Raw genomic sequence first — 19275 nt, forward strand, 5'->3', positions numbered from 1 at the left:
AAAATAGTTCCCAAGTTTCGTGTTATGGTCAAAGATAAGTAAGGATAATGTATTGGTGAAGATAGCTTCTTTATGGTATTAAGAGCGACATTTCGAGTGGTAAAGGGTGTTAGATTATTGCTGCCTACGATAAAACACCTTCAAATATGGCGATCGCTTCTATAGTAATTGTCGGTTGCATTTGAATTTGAAATATAGATACGAATACGAATATAAAACGTGAACAGAATTAATGTAATTGATTCTTACAATATGATAGCCTTTTACGATGGCTTGGAAGGTTGTATGTATTTTTATATAATAAGAACATAAAGTAGGTATGTACTCATATATTAATTACTAATAATAGTACAAATTCTCATGGGGTTCCGTAGCCGGTGGTACTCTATTTTTAATATAATTTTTTATTTTATAAATGCAATGTACTTTGTTAAGGATATGATAAATAAATACCTAATACTTAACAGTGGTAGAGCCCGCTTTGACATCTTCGCACGAATTGGCCCGACTCGCCCGGTGAAATACCACGACCACACAGAAGACAGGCGTCAAGTGGAAGTAATTCCGAGTTTCGTCTGATGAGTGTGCGTCCCGGAGGCCTAATTTAGTCCTCTTTCCCTTCCCACCCTTTTTCTTATAAGGAAAGGATGGGAAGTGGAAGTGGACTTTCCAGATGAGAGGATGCGTGGAAAGGGAAAATATTTTCTTTCTGTGCATCCTCTCCTCCGTCGATTAAATGTAGGCAACGCATATGCAATTGCGTATGTCTATGGACAACGGTCATTTCGCTATTTCAGCGATTTCAGGTGACCGCTCGCTCGTTTGCCACCTTATGATATAAAAAAAATACACGTACAAATTCTATGTATCTAAGTATTATTAAGAACTTTATTTTTAATGTTCAAATGTTGATTTTTAATATTTACTATACCAAAACAAATTTTTCAGTCGCATTCAAGAGTGAAGATTACGTAAATTTTCCATTTATCTATTATAATACTAATTCTCCGTCCGCACGGCATTAAATAACAGAAACATAATTAGTCCATGTGTTCTTCCAGACTATGTTCTACATTTATGACAAATTTCAGCCAGATCCATGCAGCCGTCCTGGATATACCTTTTATAAATCCATCCATCCATCTAAACATTCGCATTTTTAAAATGATTACGATACTTAGGTAATATTAAGGTAAAACTAAACTATTAAGATTAAGGTTACGGTAATGTTTCAATATCATCGTAGTATGGTAAAATTTACTTGATCTAGGAAAAATCAGAAAAGCTTTCGTGTTGTATTTTTCTGTGTCCCGACATCTAGTGTCGAAAAGATGTTTTTTGAGTTTTATTTCAACAGAGACATCTATTGTTGAGTGGCATAACTCAAACTTAATTGGATTTCAATTATTTTAAGGAAAATGCATAGTGAAAAGAAGTGGCGAGAGAAAACGTTCTAGCAAAATAAAAATTAAGCTTAAGTAATGTAACTCAATTTAATGTATAAAATAATATAAGATTATTATGAAAAAAACAATTAGTGTTTGATAAGACTGCTAGCAGTCTCTTCAACAGATGGCGCTAGCGCCATCTGTTGAATTTTTTTTTTTTAATTCTCAGATGGGTTCTTGTCTCATATATCAGAAACTTGATGTAAATAATTTTACTTGATTCCAATTTTCAGTGAGTACAAAACTTACATTAAGATTAAAATCAAACTAGTAGTTTAAATTCAATCATAGTTTATGTCATTAAATTTATACAATCATGCAATGCACTCACGCATGAAATTTGATTTTAAATTTGAAATTATATATATTTTTTATTTTCCTATTATATACAAGATGAAATTCGTTGATTATTTATTAAGTTTCGTTCTTCTAAGTGAAATTGGTATGATTTTTTTGGGGCTTTAATTTTAGACTTACGATACTTACCAAAAAATACTTTCGCATTAAAAAAGCCAAGAGCAATTGGGCTAATTACTATACTATAATACCATACCAATTACTATATTTAAGTTATTAAAACTTAAGTGAATTTTTTCTTACAGAAACTATCAGAGGTTTGAACATTACTGCAGAAGTTCTGAACAAAACACGAAGGATTCTCAGAGGTTCCGAAGCTGGAGATTCAAAACCATTTATGGTAAAAAATTCTTAATTTGAAACTATCTAAAAACAACATAGAAAGGGAACCTTAACAGTTTTTATTTAGTTATGAATATCCGAAGATTGCTTCCAAAAATAAACACCGCTTCTTCGGAAACATTGCCACACCCACAGATCATTATTAAACATAGCTGTCGCACGCGACTACGTCCGCACGAAAAAACCTTAATTACTAATTTAGTATTTTTGCCTTTTTGTTCTTACAGACTTTGTTCTACATCTGAGCCAAATTTCAGCATCCGCATCTGCAGATACCTTCCAACATGCAGTCATCCAAACATTCTCATTTTTAATATTAGTAAGATAACAAGACAGACAGAAGTCAATCATTAACTTTCAGGAACTTGAATATTGGATACAAGAGAATTATTTTTTTGCATGCAATTTTTTCCATCGTAATGATTGCTATTAATTTTATTCAGGTATATTTAAGGCCAGCGCGGGACGCGGAGAATGCAGTAGTCGATCGCAACTGGTTGTGTGGTGGTGTCATCATACATGAGAACTACATTCTGACCTCCGCCGCATGCATTGAAAATATAGGACACTTCTACGTCGTCTCCGGTACACACAGGTGAATTAAAAAAATTACCGCATAATTAAAAAAAAACTACTAATTAATATGTCACTCTGTGTTAGTGTAGCTTCCCAGCAAAGAAAGAATTTTTCAAATCGGTTCAGTAGTTTTGGAGCCTATTCAATGCAAACAACCAAATATTTCTTCTTTACAATATTAGCAGAGATACGCATAATAAGCTCGTTATAATTTCATTTAATTTTTTTGGTAATAGATGGCGCTGTTTTAATTTTAAAGTAAAGTGACTCATTAAATTCATAAAGAACTAAAGACTGTGTGCGTCAGTAATATTTTTATGGCAATTTAAATTTCACAAATGAAACAGATGGATCCCGCCCGGTATCCAAGACGATTGTATTACGAATGGTGCAATGAAAGCGGTCTGGAAATGCGTACCTGCCAGTGAGTAAATCTTTCTACACTGATCTATTAATGTATAGGCGTTTACTTTGTTTTAGCTTTTGTTTCCGATTTAAACGCGCCTGATGTTACGTGACAATTCTATCTATAATAATAGTTCGAATCCAGACCACTGTTACAAACTGCATGTTCCCTATCCCGTTCTCTCTCATTCTAGGAAATGGGGAGAGAGCCCCACATAACAGTGGTAGAGCCCGCTTTAACATCTTCATAGAAGACAGGCATCTGATGAGTGTGCGTCCCGGGGGCGTAATTTAGTCCTCTTTCCCTTCCCACCCTTTTTCTTATAAGAAAAGGATGGGAAGTAGAAGTGGACTTTCCGGATGAGAGGATGCATGGAAAGGGAAAAGGTTTTCTTTCTGTGCATCTTGTCCTCTGTCGATTAAAGGTAGGCAACGTAAATGCAATTGAGTATGTCTATAGGCAACAGTCACTGCGCTATTTCAGCGGTTTCAGGTGGTCACTGGCTCGTTTGCCACCTTATGATATAAATAAATAATAACCACCGTGTCTTTCCCCAAGGTGCGGTGGTAAGAAAGGGGTTCAATTGAAAGGAAATAAATCTATCTTATTTCTATGTGTCATACTTCTTAGATTACGAATACGATGGTGATCAATTCGAGAACATTCGATGGATGATCAACGACATAGCGGTGGTGAAAGTGGAGGACAGGTTCAACTTCCAGCGACGTGTTGTCGGCTGTGACTACGTACCAAAGAAGATACAGTTTAACAACAAAAGTATTGACTTAGAAGCCCCAGGGACTATCGGGACTCTTGCTGGATGGGGGTCACAAAATCACTTTGGAGATCCTATAGAGGTAAGTGGCTACAGCATAACAAAACTAAGCCCTTGAAAGGCATTCAGCTGTGAACTTGACCACAGTTAAAATGGTAGATAGTCAATGATAAATTAAGGAATCGACTAAGACAAACTATTGTTCTTGCTTTAACCGTCTAAAAGAATGGTATTAAATGAACAAATGAGTAACCAACCTAAACTGATCCACCGTGGTTGACTAAGACCTAATCACTTTTAACTTGGTTAGGCTATTCGATATATGTGGATGACGAGGATAAATGGCCGGCACTGCTTCTGCAGTTCCTCTGATGTTGCAGATGTCCATGGGCGTTGTTGATCACCTCGGTGTTCCCGCCGCTCGTTTGCCCCCTTCTTTTATACAAAAAACTAGCTGTCGCCCGTCGATAGCCTATGTGATCTTCCAGACTATTTTCTACATATATGTCTAATTTTAGTGAGATCCATGCAGCCGTTCTTGAGACCTCTAACAAATATCTATTCGCTTTTATAACATTAGTAGATCTGCTAATATTTTAATTAAAAAGTTTTTTACTTAGGCTCTGGAAAGACAAACAATCAACTCGCCAGTGCTTATGGAGACGAACACAGTACTGCTAGGCAAAATTCACTGCAAGCGACGTTGGCCGGAGCGATACCACTACATCATCGAGAAATCCATGATCTGTGCCAAAGACACCGTCAGTGGAGGAGAACTCGCCGGTCTTTGTAACGTAAGTATACTCTTATTCACGTGATGTCACCAACAACGTGTCTACCAAAGATAAATAAATTAATAATATCTAATAATATCCCTTTTTTAATGTTGTAGAAATGTAAATAATTGTATAAAATTCCAGGATAAAGTAAAATGCAAGGAACTGATAGACTCTCAGGAAGATTATGGCATAAGAAGATCGGTTCAGATAGGAGAAAGCGAGGTGCACAATGCTGCACATTCCGACTCCACTGGACACAGGAGAGCTAAGATATCTACAGGGGGATTCTGTGAGGTAAGATTAACTGTCGTACCAAGAGGGGTTTATGCGCTCTCTCTCTCTCTGTCTCTCTCTGTGCCAAGTTTCCTCATTCCTGATAGTCGCGACCTTTTCTCTTGACAATCTCTCGTTAGGTGTTTCTTCACTATGTCCGGTCTCAGCCATGTGGATGGCCTTGTTATGATGTAGAAATTTGCAATACTAAACCAGCCTGGACTGATTAAATTTAAGTGACCGATGACACATTAGTCTTGTTAAACGCTTAACAAAAGGATATAGGCACTTCATTACTAGATAATAAATAATATACTTATCTTTATTTTCCTACATAAAGACATAATAGAAAAGGGCATCAACGTTAAGATTAAAGTTTCTCCTAACGTTCCCTCTTATATTACCAATCAGCGGGGCTACACAAAGTGCATTTGCTCCGAAGCGGTTCTATAACGAACTTCAAAAACCTATAGAACTAACAATGACTTTCCATTAGTCACGTGATTCTCGCGCGTTAGCTCTATACATTTTTGAAGTTCGTTACGGAATCGCTTCGATGTGAATGGACTTTGTCTAACCCCGCTGGTCTAATCAGTCAGACGTGACTCATAACGTATGTTAGAACGACCACGGCGGCCCCCTGGTTGTGGGTCACGGCAACAGCGCGACAGTGGTGGGCATCATCTCCGCCTGCCTCACCACCAACCTCACGCGCAAGTGCTACGGCCCCTTCCTCTACACCAGCGTGTACAACAACCATCTCATGATCACGTGCGCTGTTGATAAGGAAATCTCGTAAGTTTTATCCACTTAGTACCAATTTACTAAGTACTTTATACCATCACCTTTAGACGCCAGTAACATGACAGAAGACAGGCAAGAAGTAGAATCTGCGTTTCGTCTGACGAGTGTGTGTCGGACGTCTAATTTAAGTCTTGTTTCTTGTTTTCTTATAAAGAGCGGATGAGAAGGGGAAGTGATTTGACTGTTGATGTGACGCATAGGATTGGAACATATCACTCAGTAGGTTACCTATTTCGTCGAATGGAAATAGACAACGCCTTTGTAAATTGCGAATGTCTTTGGGCAGCTGTAGCTGTGCTATTTCAGTGAACTCAGGTGGTCGCTCGCTCGTTTGCCACCTTATGATATAAAAATATACCCAGTGCTTTTCCCATTATCTCAAAAAAGGGTTCCGATTTTGATTTTGTCTTGTTCAAAATAGTTTGCAGTTTTTAGCATTCAAAGCGTGTGGTAATCGTGTTTTGTTACATTTAGACCTGCTTGTCGGAGTTATGTATTCAGAGCTACGAATACGAAAATGGTTGAAACGACATATTCCTGGATTGGACATCCTGATGGGTATGTATTCGATAGTTTAAAAACTATTACTATTTCACTTATATTCTGGGTATATACTTATAAGTTTATTGACACTTTTATTATAATTGTGTATATTCTACTCTGTTTAATATTTATAAATAAAAAACCTATTGTAAAAACTATATCTTGAAAGAAATTTGCTATGTTTTTTCTAACTCTAGCATTTACATTTAAAAGGTGACTCTGGCTTCAATTAATAAGTAGCTTATGTATTCTTCCAGACTATGTTCTACGTCTATGCCAAATTTCAGCGAGGTCCATGTTGCCGTTCTGAATATACCTTCTAACATCCATCCATCTAAACATTCGTATTTATAATATTAGTAAGATTTGAATTGTAGTGTAGTATATTTTCCTTTAATTTTATAATACATAGTAATTTAAACATTTCAGTCCGGCAAAGTCTGAGCTTGTGACAAAAATAAGAAGAGAAACAAATGAAAACATAGAAAATCTTAGTGAAAAAGAGTTCCTTAATTAAAAAAAAATATTTTACAGAACCAAAAACATTTCCGCTTGATTTATTTAACTTCTAGCCCTCGCTTTAACATGTCCTTGAAATCAATTATTAAGAGTTCTTAGAGGATGAGCAAGGCTTCAGAATTCGCTAAAATAGCGAAATGACAGCGGCCTAAATATCTGCTTTATGTTAAAAAGTTGCAGATATAGTGCCTGGCTTAAATAGACAAACGAGATGACGTACATAAATATAATTCGCTTCATATTGATCCCGTCCCTAGTTAAGTCTTTTCCCCATCATATCTATTCCTTACAAGTTGAGAGGAGACGGAAAGAGGACTATTTGAAACAGCACGCACACTTATCAGCGTCGCGGAATACTTTCTCTTGACGCATTCCTGCTGGGTTGTTGTGGTTTTGCACTGCAACATTCTTGACGTAGTAACATGCTGCATATTTCCTCAAGGATCTCTACAACCACTGAATATAAGTGAATGCATGCCAATATATGTAGATTTTTGCACGAACTGCAATTTTAAATCAATACCACCATCATCAGCTCACTATACGTCCCCACCGAGGGACTCGGAACCTACCCTAAGTTAAGGGTGATTAGGCCATAGTCAACCACGCTGGCCAAGGGCGGGTTGGTTGACTTCACACATATCTTTGAATTTCTTCTCAGATATGTGCAGGTTGCATCACGATGTTTTCCTTCGCCGTAAAAACGTCGGATAAATGTACATATGTAAATCGGAAATCGAAAAACACATTGCTACATGGATTCGAACCCAGGACCTTCAGATTGCAATTCAAGTGCTTGACCACTGAGCAGATACGTAATGATGAAATTTCGACTAAAAATCCAGCCAAAATGTAATTCAATGAGCTATTAAACTCCTAAGATGTTGTATAATTTACGCTTTGTTTTCCAATACTAAAGGTTTTTTCAAGACTTGCAGAGAAACATATTGCTATCTCTTTTTTCTCGAAGACTTTAAGAGGGAGAACGATATGTCTTTGAATGCCTGTTTCGGTAGTACAAATCAAGGATTTGATTTTTCCTTATCATGTGTTTTGTTTGAACCGTTGTTTCGTTTCCGTTCTTGTACCGTTGTGTTGGCGTTCACACAAATCACTTTAATAAAGGAATTTCAATTAATTTTATCATGAAATTGAATTAATTGTTTATTTTAATTAGAATTTCACATGGAGTAAATTCCATAATGAAATGTTTATTTTTTATAATGTCAAGTGATTTGTTTTTATACAGTATATATATTTTATTAGGTAATGAATCGTTTTTTAATTAATTTCTTTTTATAAAATATAGACAAGACTTCGATTTTTTTATATTTTCCATGTATACTGAGAAGAGATAATTTTATTGTTTTCAGGTTCTAAATTAATTGAGGGTACAACAAAAACTATTAAAATAAGTGAGTTATTAAGAAATACAGGTAGAATTGATTTATTAGGACATTTAAATGCAACAAGAAGAATATTAGATGGCAAGGAAGTGCGAGAAAATAGACCTTATATGGTAATTATTAATTTTAATTAACCTTACTTGACCATATTAAAAAAAGCGCCATCTATACAGATAAATAAGTAACCGAGGCTTATCTTACTATTATTATAAATGTGAATATTTGGATGGATGTTTGTTAAATGTTTGTGTGTATTTAGAGAACGGCTCAAAGGATTTCGATAAAATTGTATGTGCGCAAGAAGACTTAGGCTAGCTAATTAAGTTTTTTTTTCTAATTCTTTTATAGCATTTCTTTCGACCCGAAGAAATGTTCGAAATTGTGGGCAATAGCTTTTTATATAGAATTACCTATCGCCCGCAACTCCGTTCGTGTGGAATTAATAAAACCTAATAAGTAACATTTATTCAACGTCCGGTGATGGAAAACACCGTGATGAAACTTGCACATATCTGAGAAGAAATTCCATGATATATGTGAAGTCAACCAACCGGCACTTGGCCAGCGTGGTTGACTATGGCCTAATCACCCTTAACTTAGGGTAGGCTCCGAGCCTCTCAGTGGGGACGTAAAGGGAGCTGAGTGAGATGATGATGATGTGATCGAAGGATGGTATGCAATAGCTTAGTAAATATCTATTCACCCTTCTCTTGAAGGGACCCACGTTATAACTAGACGGAACCAGTACTTTAAAACTTAAATCTTTGATGTAGGTATATCTCAAGCTTCCAAAGAAGTATCCAAAACAAGGGGACTATCGACGCTGGTTTTGCGGCGGTGTGATTATCCACGAACAGTTTATCTTGACCTCCGCAGCCTGTATTGAAGATGTCAAACATTTCTACGTCGTCTCTGGAACATTTACGTAAGTATAAACCAGTTTAAATTGATCTCCAGGTAAATACGCTGTAATTCGTTCTCATAGGACAGTATTGTAGTATATTTTGCTAGTAGAAAAAAGCAGAACGGTAGAAAATCAATATTCAATCCTTACGATCGATCCGAAAATTATTTCTTTGGCTTAAACGTAATAAAATATTTTTCTACCTAATACATCATGTTTTAAGCTTTGGCCATAAAGAACCTATAACATTTTTGTCACCTTTTCCTGAGAGCTTATTTAGTAAATTGATAAAATCGTAATTGCTGCATCTCTCTCGCAATTAGTAATGAGTTGCATATAAAATACAGTTTATAATCATTGTATTTATTTTCTTTGACAGCTTTTACGAAGGTGAAGAGGAGTACACTAATCAGTGTTTCAAAAATGGAGCAAAGAGAGCAGTGTGGAAATGCATACCGAGAAGTAAGCACTAAGTAATGTTCTATCCATCCATCCATCAATACTACCCGAACTCAACCCCAACATAGTTCAACTATGCTCCAACTCAACTACAACCCGACCCATCTCATCTAATTTTAACTCTACTATATGTACCACTAATTATTTCTGTATATATGACCTATCGCATGCGATTCCGTCCGCGAAGAATTAAAAAATAATTTAATTGGTAGCCTATGCTTTCTTCTAAATCTATGCCAAATTTCAGCGAGATCCATACAGCCGTTCTGTAGATACCTTCAAACAAACATCCATCCAAACATTCGCATTTATAATATTAGTAAGAAGTAACATAATAACTTGCTCATTGTTTTTTTTTTTCAAGATTACATATTCGATGGTCACGAGAACGACAACGTACGCTGGATGAACAATGACTTGGCTATCGTGAAAGTGGAAGATGAGTTTGATTTCGACCGTCGTATGCGCGGCTGTGACTTCATACCAGCACCAATCGCTTATAATAATCGTAGTGAACAGTATGAAAGTGCTGGTAACATCGCTTCAGTTGCTGGATGGGGTAGCACGGATAAGTATAGCGATGTAACTGCTCAAGACTTGTTAAACATATTGTTGTCTTTCTCTTTTACTAAGAGCATGAGTGGGATGACAGAATTTGTACAAGTTTCGTCTACAGTTTCGAAATTCAAATAAGTGTAGAACCTCTTTGACTTAAAAAGGTTAGCTACAATAGAGGAAAAACATGAATTGATTAACTCATTGTAAAAGGACCTATTGTTCTAAGCGCACAAAAACTCGATCTAGATTATGCAATATTTTCTTTTATCTAAAAACTACAAATTATAACTATGATGTACAACAAAGTCTAACTTAAATTGTCATCCAAAATACAAAGCTTTACTTCTTCAAATAACGGTGATATAAAAAATCTTTATTTGTAGTGGATCAACGCTCGAAGTGGGAGTAACAGACAAGCACTGTTAGAAAGTAATGTAATTTTGATATCAAAAGCTTTGTGCAAGAATCGATGGGGTCCGCGATATCACAACATCATTGAGAACTACATGATTTGTACTAAAGATATCACCGCTCAGCTCAGTGAAATGTGTCACGTATGTATCATTTACTTCATACTAATCTTACCATTGCTTTCTGAGATCTAAATCTGTATATATCTTCGTCCCTGTCATTATCTTTGAGAAAACAGTGATAACAATAAGTTATGAACGAGGATTTTTGGTCACAGGAAACCCTCAATTACTAATTTGATTTGCAAATGTTTAGCAATTAGATTGATGGATCTTTTAGCAGGTTAATTTGAAAACGATATAACAGACCAGAATGAAATTTAACCACGCGAGGTCGCGGACAAAAGCGCAAGCGTGCCTGTGCCCTCCCTACTATGCGTAGGAACAGAGGGGTTTAGTGGATATGCTTCCCATTCGGAAGAAAATCCCACGTAACTACCGCGTCCCCCCTGGGGCGCGGAGTATGCATAAAGCATTCACCTCCGAAAAAAGGGTCTGGACAGACAGACGGACGGACAACAAAGTGATTCTATAAGGGTTACGTTTTTTTTGCTATGAGGTACGGAAACCTAAAAAGGATGAAATTTAGCATTGAGATAGGTTACTGTCTGAAATAAGATATAGGCTACTTTCTTTAAAATCTTCAGAATAAATAAAATTGTAGCCTATTTAATTGAAAATACATTGTCTTAAATACAATATTGATTTTCAGGATAAATACGTTGATTGCACTGATATAATGTACTCGGGGGAATACGAAGGTGAACGAAGAGATATGTCAAATGATTTATTAGTGCACTCAGCATCTCATCATTTTGATGGTAGAAAAAGAATAAAATCTTGGAGCGGTGGTTTCTGTGAGGTAATTTTATTAAATATTTATAACATTAGGTTAAAGTCAATATTCATAGTTTTCTGATAATCAGTCTGATAAGATAATTCTACTTTTACCTTCGAAATTACAATTAATTTTTAAGTTCTTTCTAATTTACAGCTTTATTGTAAAACTAGCTGTCGCCCGCGACTTCGTCAATAGGTCACGTGATTGTCGTCTGTCAATTTCACACAATTTTGAAATTCGCTATGAAATCGCTTCGAAGCGAATACGTTTTGTCTAACCCCGCTCATCCGCTTATCTGACATTTGCAATTTAATCTGCGCTGTGGGGAAACCTCATAGCTCTTTTATTATGTGTCTCTTGTACTATATATGTGTGTGTGTGTCTCTATTCCAGAACGATCACGGTGGTCCACTGGTCTACGGAACCGGGAACGAGGCTGTCGTAATCGGCGTCATCTCAGCCTGCCTCGTCAAGGAGGCAACAAACAAGTGCTACGGACCCTTCCTGTATACCAGCGTCTACAGGAACAGGAAACTTATCAATTGCGCCCTTTTCAAGGATCCCAAGTAATTTTCTGATTTTTTTATATTACACTTCATGATTGTCGTGAGATTTAATTTTAGAGCTTTTAGGGAAAGTTATTGATTTTTGTTTAGTATTTTTCTAATACCAACCACATTCATTCATTGTAGAAATTAACTTCTTTTTGTAATTATTGGTGTATATTGTGAGGAAGAAAATCCGACACTGTGCCGGTGTACTGGCACAACACTAGAATTACTAAACTGACGTGTATGTCCCCTCACTAATCATTCTGACACTGGACATTGTATCGAAAGCACGTCATTCGCGCTAAAGGATTCTAATTAATAATTTGTAAAAATACAAAATTAAAGATATCTTAAATTCAGATGATAATTTCTATTCCAGTGTTAACTGCAAAGTATTTAGAACAGATGATACATTTCTTGAGATAGACTTGAAATGGGAAGAGGATGACAGAGAAATAAATCAAAGGTAAAATAGGTTGAAAAAGGTAATCAAACAATTAAAATGAAAATATACATTTACTATTCGCTAATAAAAGATATCTTTGAAGTCGTACGGATCTTTTATAAAATACAATCCCTTTCTTAACTAATACATGATGGTATTTAGAAGCAAATTATTTATAACTAGCTGTCGCCCACGACTCCGTCCGCGCGGTTTTAAATGAAAACTGAAATAGCCTATGTATTCTTCCAGACTATGTTCTACATCTATGACAAATTTCAGCGAGATCTATACAGCCGGTCTGGACATACCTTCTAAAATCCATCCATCTAAACATTCGCATTTATAATATTAGTAAGATTTGTTTTATTTTATCATATAATGTTTTCTTACCAGCTATGAGTCAGAAGTAGTTCCAATACGACGGAAAAGAGAAAAAATCTCAAGAAAAAATAAATAATACGACTCTTGTATAATTAAGTGTTGGTTTCTGAGACAAAAATCACTGTATAAAATATATCGTCTTATCTTTATCTTGATGTCTGTGTGAAAGAGGATATGCCTAGGTAGACTCGGATATGACGGCTGATAGAGATGTATGGAGTAGTACATCCTGTGCCGACCCTAGATAGGGATAAGGGCAGGTTGATGATGATCTTTATCTTTGACAAAATAGCGATAATAATATGTTTATACAGGAATTTTGGTCCCAGAAATCAACGATAAGTGATTCGGTTAAAATTAGCATTAAGCTAGCAAAACTAAGTATATTTTGAAATAAAAATGTTAACATTGTTGGATTGTATTATTTACTTATAAGTAACTTAATCTAGATTTTTTAAATCAGATAAAATGGTTAAAAATAAAAAGGATCCCTCATAAATTATAACGTTACATGCACGTTTAAGACAGAGAGGAGAAATATTATTCGTACTATTAAATAATTGGATGATGTTTTGTATGTAGAATTTTTTTGTAAATTTACTAATATTTCTTTTACCATTAAAACTAAGCTCTAGGCTTGTGCTAGGATATGGTTTACCATAGTCGAATGGCGGGATTCGAACCCCCGACCTCGTGATCGGAAATCCGTAGCCTTAACCATTATGCTATTGACGCTTTTAAATTTTATTTTTATACGTTAACATTAATTAATTTGTTCGATGAAGTACAGTCGAACCCCGGTGATACGATTTCTCAGTGACCTAACCAAAAAAGCGTCTTAGGCGGGAAAGCGTATTACGCGAGAATGGATATAAGAAGCACTCTATATTATTAAATTTCTTGTATATATAGAAATGATATATTTAAAGGTTACATACTATGTGTATTTGACAGAAAATGTATGCAAACCATGTCTCAAGTTGCAGGTTCCTACGTAAAATGGCGTATTACACGAGTTATAAATCGTATTAAACGTGATCGTACTAACGAGGTTCTGCTATATTTTCCTTTTCTAGTTATCATTTATTTAGCTGTGTAAATGTAAATTGCTATTAATTTCATACAACTATCACATCGAAGTATTAGTAAAGTTATTAGGAAACTAAATCTGTCCAGTTGTTTATATCTTTATATATATAATTCTTCTGTAAGTGTGTATGTCACTGAACTTCACTCAAACGACTGGACCGATTTTGATGAAATTTTTTGGGTGTGTTCAAGGGGATTTGGGAATGGTTTAGATTCACAATTTTGTCCGCTGGACAATGTTTTTTTAATTAATTTTTAATTTGTTAGTAGTTGTTGATTTTGGAATGTTTTACAGTGGATCCGACAGACGGCGCTACCACGTTAGATATTGTCATAACATTTGAATAATAATTTTCATCAAAATGGTCCAGAATGTTTTAGTTTATAAAAAAAAGTTTGAAATTTTCAAATTAAAGAATTGTAGACAGGACAACGTCTGTCGGGTCCGCTAGTAAGTTTATAAAATAACCAACCAAGTCGTATGTTCACGTAAAACTGTTAAAAGCTGGAGTTAAGTTTGAGTTGTCTATTGCTCCCATAGACTAAGTGTATATTTCTAATACTTTTGTAAATCTAATAAAGAAACAGTTACGCGTAAGTTAAGTCATGTTCATGGCGTTAAATTAATAATTATTAATTAAATTCTTACCGGTCTCGTTAATAAAAACATCGTGAATGTAGGAAAAACAAATATGATTTTTTATGTTTTAAATTGTTTTATTATTTTAATATTAGGTAAGTAACATAACTTATAGCTTAAATATAGCTTAGATGGCAAGATAACGTGGAAAGCGATCTTAAAAACATCGACGTTAAAAGTTGGAAGCAATAAGCCAAAAGTAGACTGGTGTGGAGATATTTACTTGACCAGGCCCAGGCCAACCAGCGTCTGAAGCGCTTCAGATGATGATGATGATGTAACATAATTAAATCAACATAGAAAAATTGATCTAAATTAATCATTTTATTTTAGTTGTAGATGTTGAATGTATAGAAACGGCAACGATATTACCAGAGAAAGTTGAACATATTTTAAATAACACACGAAGAATTATACAAGGAACTGAAGTGACAGATGGAAGACCTTACATGGTGAGTTAAGAACATTTCTAAAGTCATATAGAGCTAGGAATAATAACAAAAGAGAGAGGACGAAAGAGATGCAACAAAAAACAAGGACACACAATTCGAATATTTTCAAGGGTGAATATAACGACGAATTTAATAGGCTAGATAAAGCGTATTCGCTTTAAATCGTTTCCATAGCGAACTACAAAAATGTATGAAACTAACCCGCGAGAATCACGTGACTTATCGATAGTTATTGTCAGTTCTATACATTTTTAAAGTTCTTTATGGAATCACTTCAGAGCGAATGCACTTGGTCTAGCCGTGATGGTCTTTTAAGAAGGTTATATTACTAAAATGGTACTGGATAATTTAGAATTTAGAAACCTATTTAAGCCAGATATGTTAATATTGTAGCGGATTGTTGATATCTTTAAAACCAAATAAAGACGATAACTAATAAAACTTAGTTATACTGGAATATTTATACTGAACAACCGTTTGTTTCATAGTATAACTTTCTATAATTCTAGGTGTATCTTAAGATGCCTCGAACTAACAAGAAACAAGCAAACTATCGCAACTGGCTGTGTGGTGGTGTGATACTCCACGAGGAATATATTCTGACATCAGCCGCGTGTATTCAAGACGCCCAACACTTTTATGTAGTGTCAGGAACGTACAGGTAATAAGCGAAATATGTTAAGAATTTAGGATATAATAGCCCAATGGGCTCGGTAACACATGACAGATGTCTACTCTTGTCCGTTGTTTGGATAGCACTGACAGAAGCTTATTTCGGTATCCATACTCCGTATATTGGATATGTAGTGTAGCCAACATTACCACGAAGAATGGAGACTTCAAGAAACAAAGTTAATAACACAGTGTTAAGATTGTGATTCTCGAATGTAGTTTGTAACTTTATTTACACCTAGTTGTCGCCCGCAACTCCGTCCGCGCGAAATTTAAAAAAAACTAAATTTGTACCCTATGTGTTCTTCCAGACTATGTTCTGTATGTATGCCAAATTTCATTCAGATCTGTTCAGTCGTCATGAAGATACCTTCAAACAAACATCCAACCATCTAAACATTCGCATTAAAAATATTAGAAAAATTAAACAATCAACGTGGCGTTTTTTCAGATATTCGGAGGAAGATGATAGATTCAGCAGTTCTTGCATCAAAAATGGTGCGAAAAAGGCAACATGGAAATGTATTCCAAAAAGTAAGCTTCGTATTTAAATAGAATTAACAAGTGGATTGATATTTGTTACATTAGCGACATTCTACAGATAAAGACATATTTTTCTTCCAAATGGAATCCTGGCATCTGTCCCATTATATTGATAATTGCATATACACCTTAGCTTTGATATCTAATACATAATCTAATCTTTGCTAAACATTCAGTTTGTTATTTACAAGGCAATATTGTACTCAGATTATGTCTTCGATGGCCACGAGAACGACAATATTAGATGGATGAATAACGACATAGCGATCGTCAAAATCGAGGAAGGATTTGATTTCACGCGACGAGTTCGCGGCTGTGAGTTTACACCGAGGCCAATCAGCTTCAACAACCAAAGCCACGCAATGGAGAATCCTGGTCTCATCGCTCAGATCGCTGGCTGGGGGACAACATCGAAATACAATGATGTAAAATATTTTTTACTTACTTTAAACCAGAGTATCTGGCTGTAGAAATATAAGAGCATTTAACTAAGAATGTAACTAGGATTAGCTTTCTATTTAAAATTGCCTTACTGATAGAACAGTCATGATCTTTGGGAACGTAGTGTGTTTAATCCCCTAATAGCCTAAGCGGCTGACTTAATTTTGAAAAAAAAAGGTGTCATTTGACTCTTAATCTTTCGCAGAATGTCATTAGGGTAATAACAGTTTGGTTTTCTGATTTTTAAAGTAACAACTAGTATAGTTATTTGTTATCCTGTGAATATAACTCCTTACTATGCTTTTTTACTGTTTAACAGTGGGTGAACCGTAGAAATTACAATCAGCAAACACTATTGGAAGCTAATGTTGAGATAATATCAAAAGCGAGATGCAAGCGACGATGGGGCACACGTTATCACAACATCATAGAAAATTACATGATATGCTCCAAAGATATAGGACAGTCTATGTCTGAGATGTGTAACGTAAGTTTAACTTCTAAATAATTATAAAAATGTTAGCTGACACCCTTTACTAAGTCTGCATGTATTAAAAAAAAAACAGGGTTAGCTCGTCTTGTGTCAGACTGCAATCTGTTCTCTTATCCAAATAATATTCGTAAGAAATTCCCTAATGTAGAAATGATCTATGAAAGTTTTTGATTTAAATTTGAATCTTTTCTAACAATGACAATATAAAAATTGCATTTATTTTCTGTTTTTTTTTCAGGAGAAGTACGTTGATTGTGAAGATATTGACTATTCTGAGGAAGATATGAGACGTAAGGATATTAATTTAAGAGCTGGTAAAGTTCCAGCTAATTTTTCAATGCATTCGGCTTTGCATAACGAAACTGTAGGCAATAGTTCTGTGGACAGAAGAGGTTTTCGGAGTGGTAGACTCGAAGGTGGCTTTTGTGAGGTAAGACGTTATCAATAAATTGATTTCAACATTGGAAACTAAGCCTGTGTAGTCTTGTATTGTTAATTGTCTATTGCTTGACGATCTTTGGAGGTGCAACTAAATGTCCATAAGTTTTTTACTCAAATAGGTTTCTTTGCTGTACAATTCCTGTATTCTCCTAAAAAAACTGCTTATATCTTTTAAATTGAATGATATTTTCCAGAACGATCACGGCGGTCCTTTGATATACGGCACCGGTCCTAATGCTATTGTGATCGGCGTCATATCCGCCTGCCTTGTGAAAGAGAACTCGAACAAATGCTACGGCCCCTTCCTATATACGAGCGTGTTTAAAAACAGGCAGTTTATTTCCTGCGCCATATACAAAGAAGTTGAGTAAGTTAAAATTACAATAAAAAGTCTTTACACTTTCACTTCTTCCTTTTACTCTTCTTTATTTAAACTTATATTAAAAACGGCTAAAACACTCCCGAATGTTCGTCCGGTGGCGGCACCGACTAGTTTTGAGCCCATCGGGGGCCATCAGGGTGAGTGGGACTGGTATTATTTCACGGACGCGGCCCGTCGCTCGTCGGTGCCGTCACCGGACGAATATACGTGAGAGTTTTAGCCGTTTCTATATTAGTTTATTATAATATCTCACGAAAGTTTGTATAATTCTTCCTTATTTATCCAAGTTGTGATGAACTCTGTTCTACGACAGTTTTATAATGGACAGCAGAAGTTTGCAAGCTTTGTGACATTCAACATAAGTTCTATAGATTGTTTTTTTAATAATTTTAAGATGTACAAAATTCATTTTTACTTCACAGTCAGAAATGCAGACGTCAGTTCAGGTCTGGGGTGACGCACGAAGAGCAATATTTCTCATGGAAAGACCATCCTGATGGGTAAATTTAGTAGTAATTTTTAATTATTTTACTCGAGTCTAAAGATTTTAAGTCAAAGATTCTGGAGGCAATTAATTTTAGTATTTTATTATATTAGAGTTAATGTTTGTAAAATTTTCAGACCTGCAAAGAATGAATTAACAGAAAATATATCTAATATAGGATCATCAAATGTTAGAATTCAAGATAAAGACGATAAAATATTTCCAAGAAAAGGATTCATACTGAGATCAGCAAACGAAACAACAATCGAATAAATCTACTTAATGTTTCTAGAGATAAATAAAATTTATTAATAAAACAAACCTTTTAATTAAAGTTTATTAAATTGAATAGTGAAAGACGCAAGCTAAAAAATCTAACCTAAAGGTAATACCATAGCCTAGGCATTAGATGGATGTGTCATTTCACCTTATGGTAAGACCAATTCGGTCTAGTTTCTTTCGGGAACTGAGACAAAAAATAGTCTAATTTATCGCTGATCAAAAAGCTTTCTATTGGTATAAGAATTTTAAGTGAAGAATTTAGTATCAATCTCTTCTCTTTATACACTCACGTATATTCGGTGCCGCCATCGGACGAATATACGTGAGTGTTTTAGCTGTTTTTATATATGTTTCGTATTTATTTATAAACTTCTAGCTAAATTAGCTATTGGTTTAGCCAATCATGTGTCTTCGTTGTTATGATTGCAAAAAGGACCAAGATTTTTTGTGTTGAAATTAGTATGAATTTAATAACGTAATTTTTTTTTGTAAATATTTTCTTCGGTGTTACATTCGTCA

General features: G+C 35.1%; 3 protein-coding genes across 3 annotated transcripts; all 3 read left to right on the forward strand.

The window, feature by feature from the left end:
* The first annotated feature begins 1820 nt into the window (after positions 1 to 1820).
* LOC106116224 (uncharacterized) lies at positions 1821 to 6858 on the forward strand. The gene is made up of 10 exons (XM_013309981.1): positions 1821 to 1890; positions 2051 to 2145; positions 2591 to 2742; positions 3071 to 3147; positions 3760 to 3986; positions 4525 to 4698; positions 4825 to 4977; positions 5579 to 5751; positions 6235 to 6318; positions 6733 to 6858. Exons 1-10 carry the CDS (start codon positions 1842 to 1844, stop codon positions 6818 to 6820), a joined length of 1272 nt encoding a protein of 423 aa, XP_013165435.1. The 5' UTR covers positions 1821 to 1841; the 3' UTR covers positions 6821 to 6858.
* Positions 6859 to 8007: 1149 nt separating this feature from the next.
* Positions 8008 to 12946, forward strand: LOC106116087 (uncharacterized). Its single transcript, XM_013309828.1, has 11 exons — positions 8008 to 8012; positions 8075 to 8088; positions 8196 to 8341; positions 9002 to 9153; positions 9512 to 9594; positions 9956 to 10173; positions 10533 to 10703; positions 11332 to 11481; positions 11854 to 12026; positions 12391 to 12477; positions 12850 to 12946. The coding sequence occupies exons 1-11, from the start codon at positions 8008 to 8010 to the stop codon at positions 12911 to 12913; spliced, it is 1263 nt and encodes a 420-aa protein (XP_013165282.1). The 3' UTR covers positions 12914 to 12946.
* Positions 12947 to 13047: 101 nt separating this feature from the next.
* LOC106116088 (Gram-positive Specific Serine protease) lies at positions 13048 to 18809 on the forward strand. Its single transcript, XM_013309829.1, has 11 exons — positions 13048 to 13097; positions 14627 to 14661; positions 14900 to 15018; positions 15528 to 15679; positions 16142 to 16224; positions 16441 to 16658; positions 16994 to 17161; positions 17406 to 17597; positions 17803 to 17975; positions 18413 to 18490; positions 18612 to 18809. Exons 1-11 carry the CDS (start codon positions 13048 to 13050, stop codon positions 18745 to 18747), a joined length of 1404 nt encoding a protein of 467 aa, XP_013165283.1. The 3' UTR covers positions 18748 to 18809.
* Positions 18810 to 19275: the final 466 nt, after the last annotated feature.

The sequence above is a fragment of the Papilio xuthus genome, unplaced genomic scaffold (genome assembly GCF_000836235.2).
Source record: "Papilio xuthus unplaced genomic scaffold, Pxut_1.1 DF827756.1, whole genome shotgun sequence".
NCBI classification, from domain to species: Eukaryota; Metazoa; Arthropoda; class Insecta; order Lepidoptera; family Papilionidae; genus Papilio; species Papilio xuthus.